The 6,597-nt window shown below is 44.2% G+C and overlaps 1 protein-coding gene across 1 annotated transcript in view; it reads right to left on the reverse strand.

Annotated features, from left to right (window-relative positions):
- IREB2 (iron responsive element binding protein 2) overlaps positions 1–5,758 on the reverse strand; it is a 49,813-nt gene extending 44,055 nt beyond the window's left edge. Inside the window, exons 1-2 of the mRNA XM_081227478.1 lie at positions 5,639–5,758; positions 3,388–3,477 (exon numbers count right to left, since the gene is read on the reverse strand). Coding sequence (XP_081083604.1) covers positions 3,388–3,477; positions 5,639–5,657 — 109 coding nt within the window. The 5' untranslated portion in view covers positions 5,658–5,758. The remainder of the gene's footprint in view (positions 1–3,387; positions 3,478–5,638) is intronic.
- Positions 5,759–6,597: the final 839 nt, after the last annotated feature.

Raw genomic sequence — 6,597 nt, forward strand, 5'->3', positions numbered from 1 at the left:
CTTCAGAAAGCAGTCTCTGACTATTCCAGGCAACAGTGATTTCTCTCTTCCTTGGAACCAGGTATATTTTCAAATTCAGAGATCTACTTTAAGAGAGTCACTCAAAATCTCTAAGGTTGTAGTCAATGCACTGGAGTGCCAGACAGGCAGCTCCAGATCATTAAAAAGGCATTTTGTCACTAGTGAAATTATGAAAGTTTAAAACGTGGTCAACGTGTACAATATGCCCACTTCCATAAAGATACTTTGAGTATAGGACTTCCCTGGTGGCGCAGTGGTTAAGAATCCACCTGCCAATGCAGGGGACACGGGTTTGAGCCCTGGTCTGGGAAGATCCCACATGTCATGGAGCAACTAAGCCCAGGCGCCACAACTACTGAGCCTGCATTCCAGAGCCCGCAAGCCACAACTACTGAGCTCACATGCCACAACTACTGAAGCCTGAGCGCCTAGAGCCCGTGTTCCGCAGCAAGAGAAGCCACCGCAATGAGAAGCCCGCAGACCATAACAAAGAGTAGCCCCTGTGCAGCAACGAAGACCCAACGCAGCCAAAAAAAAAAAAAAAACCTAAGTGGCTCTCAGAATATGGCCCCAGGCCAGCAGCAGCAGTTATCACCTGGCAACTTGTTAGAAATCCAAATTTTCAGTCTCTACCCCAGATAAGAACTCCAGAGATGGGGCCCAGCAAGCCTCCAGCTGATCTTGATGCACAGTGAAGTTTGAGAACTACTGACTAAGGAAACAGCTGGTATTAACTAATTAAAAAAAAAAAAAGATACCTTGAATATAAACTTGGAAAGCGAAAAGATAAAATGGCAATAAAAAAGGAGAAATCAAGTAATTTGTGTTGTCCTCTATCTAAAGACAGACTTAATAAGGGAAGGTACTGTTAGTGAGGCAGATTGTCTAGGCTAGTTCACTCACTGCCCACTCCCAACCACTTCAACCACTTCTCCCTTGTCTTTCTCTACTGCAAAATCCAGAAAGCTAAATACACCATCTTTCAGCCTTTAAAGCCGAGAGTGGAGATGACATTTTGGCCAAGGAGATACAGGCAAAAGCTCCTGGGGTGGGCTTTTCTTTCTGTTTTGCTCTTCCAGCTGCCTAAAACATGGACCTAATGCAGGTACATCAGCTATTTGCAACCCCCAAAATGAAAGCAGACAGAAAAAAGTGAGAAGTCTAGGTCCTTGCTGATGCTGGTGCTATACAGTCCCAGTATGTCCACATCCAGACTTCTTGTTAGATGAGAAAAATAAACCCCTATTTGTTAGAGTCACTGTACAGTAGGTTTTTGGTTCCTTGCAGCTGCAGGCATTCCTGATACAGTTAGCAGGGAGCTTAGAAGAGTGTTCTCAACTATCTTTCCTCCCCAACATATAAGAGAGCTAGAACACTTGCCCTTCATTAAGTTACTCACTACAACTGTGATTCTCAGCCTGGTAGGCATCCGAATGTGGGAAGCAGAGAGGGCAGTGGTCTAGAACCCTGGTGATTACCAAAGCAATGTCTCCTAAGCACATGTCTGGGAGGCCATTCAATCTGGTCCCTCCAAAAATGCAGCAAGGGGCTTCCCTGGTGGCGCAGTGGTTGAGAGTCTGCCTGCCAATGCAGGGGACACGGGTTCGTGCCCCGGTCCAGGAAGATCCCACATGCCATGGAGCGGCTGGGCCCGTGAGCCATGGCCGCTGAGCCTGTGCATCCGGAGCCTGTGCTCCGCAACGGGAGAGGCCACAACAGTGAGAGGCCCGCGTACCACAAAAAAAAAAAAAAAAAAAAAATGCAGCAAGGACTTTTTGTTTTTCTACTCAAGTTGCTCCTTTCTTTCAAAGTCAATTCTTCCAAATTTTATTCCCTACTAAGTAATTACTAAGAAATTATTTAGGTACTTACTTAGTAAACCTCTCATAAAACCATTCTATTAAAAACAATGTTTTAACCCCACAGAAATAAAAACCAAATTTCTGTTTTAAAGGCATTTGTATTTACAGGCATTCTCTTATTACATTTATCATGGTTATAAAAACCCTGGTACTCTGGAACTCAGTTATGTACAGACGCCTGTGACAGCTTATTTTCCAGAGATAATATAGCTCTTACTTTATTAATCACTCTTTCAATGCATTTTACAGTTGTTTTGATAGTTTCCTACTGATTTCCTGCATTTGGGAAATACAGGCTTTCTTCAAGTAGGCACATTTGCAAAAATTACCCATAAAAAGAACTTATACTCAAAAAACATCCTCATATATGTTCTTTTACTTTACTAAGCTACAAAATGTGGGTTAAGAAATTTCCAGGCCAGAATCACTAGATATTTGAGAGAAGGGAAAGAAAAGATCTTTCTTGTATATAATCAACTTAGCTGTTCCCTTTTCAAAAGTAATACAAACTCATCATCAGTGAAGAAATAAAATAAATGTGAATGAAAGACACATGGCACTAAGAAAAGACCAACCTCTCAATACAAATCACAGCAACTAAACATGCAAGGTAAAGGATTTTGGTGAACTGTTTATTTTTAAATGGCAACCTAATTCTAGGATAGGGATCTTCTCCAAAATATACTCTAAAGTATCCAAATATTCTCAGAATGTACAAGAAAATATTGCTAGTCTAGAACGTTTAAACCCACCAAAATCTACAGAAATTCACAAAAGCAATCTTCTTAAGTAACACAAGAAGAAGGAAAAAACAAAACAAAAACCAAGGTTAGGGAAAGCTCCCTCCAAAACTGCAACAGATTTGGCATTTAATTTTTCTTTTCACTGAAAAGTCAGAAAAGAATAATCTAAATCACTCTTCCAAACAGGTCTTCCCTTCACCGGCCTGGTTGAGAAAATTATTTAGTTGTCAATAAAGTAAAGACTTCCATCCAATACTCTGGGGTTCCGCCAAGTTCACGCTTCTGAAACCTCAGTGAAAGGTTTGATCCCGGTCAGGCGCCTGCAAAGGTCTGCCAAGAGTGTCAGGGCACAAGCCAGGGCAAACCATGCCCTGGTCAACAACTCAAATCAGTGGGCCCTGCTGATGATTCCTATTCAAAGGATAGTGACACTGTTCACTCGGAAAATTAAAATATACATTTAATAGCTCTAGAATATCATCTGGCAGCTTTCTGTTGTTTTTAAAATTGTATTAGTAATTTCTTGGGGGTAAAAATCACTACTAAACTAACTTAGATTTTAAAATGAGAAGCTATGGTATGGGCTTACATCCTCCTCAAACAAAAGCTAGCCCAAGAAGCTTTTAAAATGTTAGACATATGTGTAGGTGTACCTGCTACGACATGGTGGGAATAAATTTAAAATTTCTTCAACTCAGCTCGACAAATGCATTTTTATTATTAGAAACTAAACAAATCCAAGAAAATTTAAGCAACATTACCATACTTGGTGCCTCCAAGTCTAGGTACATTGAAGAACTTCTTATGTGAACTGTCATTTAATGTTTCAATAAGGTACTCAAAGGCATATCCTGAAAAAAAAATTATACTTTCATTAAACACTGCTACAAATTACCTTATTCAAAGTGAAAATACCTAGAAACCAGCTTTGTCCAAAAGAATTTTCTGTAATGGCTCAAATTTTCTATATTTGTGCTATATTACCTATATTTTCTATAGGTAGCCGTGGCCACTGAGCACTTGAAATGTGGTTGCAGCGACTGAGCAACAGAGTTTTTAATTTTATTTAATTAATTTAAATTTAAATAGTCAAATGTGGCTAGTGTCCACTGTATTGGACAGTAAAACTCTAAGCCATGACTCTTGTCTAATAAAAACTGAAAAAAAATTATACTTTCATTAAACACTGCTACAAATTACCTTATTCAAAGTGAAAATACCTAGAAACCAGCTCTGTCCAAAATAATTTTCTGTAATGGCGCAAATTTTCTATATTTGCGCTATATTACCTATATTTTCTACAGGTGGCCGTGGCCATTGAGCACTTGAAATGTGGTTACAGGGCTTCCCTGGTGGCGCAGTGGTTGATAATCTGCCTGCCAATGAAGGGGACACGGGTTCGAGACCTGGTCTGTGAAGATCCCACATGCCACGGGGCAACTGCGCCCGTGAGCCACAACTACTGAGCCTGCATGTCTGGAGCCTGTGCTCCGCAGAAGAGAGGCCATGACAGTGAGAGGCCCACACACCGCGATGAAGAGTGGCCCCCACTTGCCACAACTAGAGAAAGCCCTCGCACAGAAACGAAGACCCAACGCAGCCAAAAATAAATAAATTAAAATAAATAAATTTAAAAAAAAAGAAATGTGGTTACAGCGACTGAGGAACAGTTCTTAATTTTATTTAATTGATTAAAATTTAAATAGTCACATATGGCTGGTGTCCACTGTATTGGACAGTAAAACTCTAAGCCATGACCCTTGTCAAATAAAAACTGGTAAAATAATTAACTCCTGAAAATGTGATAATAAAGAATACCTAGAAAGGGGCAAGAATACTTAGAAAGTAAAATAATTAAGTCCTGAAAATGTGATAATAAAGAATACCTAGAAAGGGACAATAAGAATGATTTAAAGGATGAATAGGCATGTTTTGTGAAGACATGTCCTGAAAATTGCATAAATACAGACAGGACAACGCCACAATTATGTTAGAAGAACTGATTTTTAAAAAAATAACCAAAAGATGGACTTTTACACAGCATTCAACAACAGGAATAAAATCAAAACCAAACCAAAACAAACAACTTATCAGGTAAGACCTTCACAGGCTTTAAGACTAAAGGTAAAGGTGAACAACAAAATATCTGGGTAAATTAGCAGATACTCCCTAAAACACACGTCTTTCTGGTTTTGTACGAATTGAAGCTTAACTACCAAGTCAAAGATCCAGGGAACTTATCTGAATGTGCCCCAGCTCCTAAGGTTCTTGGGGGAAGTGGCGGGGAGGCAGCCTTGAGGTTAAAGAATCTTCAGATCTTTTGTGCAGATTCACTGCAGTAGGTGGGCAGGACCCCCAACATTGCTAGGACCTTGGTCCGAAATGAGAAGCGATAAGCACTGTTCACTTTTTGAGAATATATAATGTTTTTCCTTTTTTATTGAGGGTTAAACGAGGGAGGTGGATGGGGGGAGGAGAGCCAGCGCTGCAATAAATGGTCCGAGAACTGGCTGACCAGTGTTCGGCCTTGACCACCCCCCACTCCGCTTCTAGAGGCAAAGATAGAGGGAGGGGCTCGAGGCTGGACAGCGGAATAAACAACTAGCTGCGTGAGACGCCACCAAGGAGACACTAGCCCCCACCCTCATCTCTTACAAATGGGGGGCGGGGAGAAGATGGTGGGCCTTTCCTCGACCCTAGTGCTACTGAGAAGTACCGGGAAGCCGCTGGCAGCCAGCAGTGGCCAACGGGCCAAGGCCGGCACGGGTCAAGGCCAGCGGCGGAGCGGACGGCCCTGATGGGGTCACGCTGAGGGACGAGGGCGGCGAGGCCGGGCCCTCGAGGCCTGGGCGCACAGAGTGCGGCCCAGCAGGCAGGCCCCAAGGGAGCACAACCTGAGCCCGGAGGGCCCCGGCGCCGGCCGAGCAACTCCAGGAGAGAGAAGCAAAGAACTCGGAGCCGGGGCAGCACGCGTCTCCAGCTGCCAGATCCAGTCGGTGAACTGAAACTAACCTGCACTTGGGGCGTCCATCGCCGGAGACCATATTATCCCTGCGGGGAGGGGGCCCGCGGGGGAAGGAGGGGGAGGTCGGGCGGGGAAGAAGGGGAGGAAAGCAGCCGGACCGGCAAGGGAAGCAGGAAAGGAGCAGTCTCGCGCAAACACCGCGAGAGCCGCAGAACCGGCCCCAGGTCTCAGCTCGCGGGATTTGCCGCCAAACTCTCGCGAGATCCTCCGGCTTGGAAACAAAGAAAGAGAAGGGGCGGAGCCAGTCAGAAAACGATTCCTTGCGTAATCGCTTCTGTTCTCGCGAGCTGGGGCGAAACGCCGGGGAGGCTGTGGCGTTGGCGTGACTATTTTGGCCCTCTTAGAGATCCGTTAGTTGTGGCTTCAAGTGTCCAATTGAGGTTGTGAGATCCAGCAGTGTTGGGGCTCCTTCGGAGTATCCGGGGATGTGGGGGGGTGGGCAGAGGGGCAGAATTGGAACTCCTATGAAAAACAGCTTGAGAACCTCTTTCCCCTGAAGATAAAGCCTTAGGTTAAACCTGTCATATGTGTAGCCTACACGCGTGTTCTCTGGAGAGGATGGGAGAACTGATCTGGCACGTAGGAAGCGCTCAACTAATTGCTGAATGAATTTTCCTTACATTCCTGTAGCTTCAGTCTCTCCCTTCCTACTGGCTCCTTCCCAGTGGCAGTTAATCATGCTTAAGCCTCCATCCCTCCTCCACGTCCGCTCCTCAAGTCCCTACGTTCTTCTCTACCGTCTTATCTCCCGTTGGCAGCCAACTTTGCAGAAGGAGCTGCTAGTGTTCGACCTTCCCCTCCCACTCCTTATCTGTCTCCAATCTGCCTTCCACCCCCTAGAAACGCCTCTGGTCAAGGTCAGCCATAACTCCACTTGTTAATATCACGTTTCTAAACCCTTACTCTACTTGATCTCTCCCCTTGTTGAGAAATATTCTTCTATCAG

The sequence above is a fragment of the Mesoplodon bidens genome, assembly GCF_964165515.1.
Source record: "Mesoplodon bidens genome assembly, chromosome: 3".
Taxonomy (NCBI): Eukaryota; Metazoa; Chordata; class Mammalia; order Artiodactyla; family Ziphiidae; genus Mesoplodon; species Mesoplodon bidens.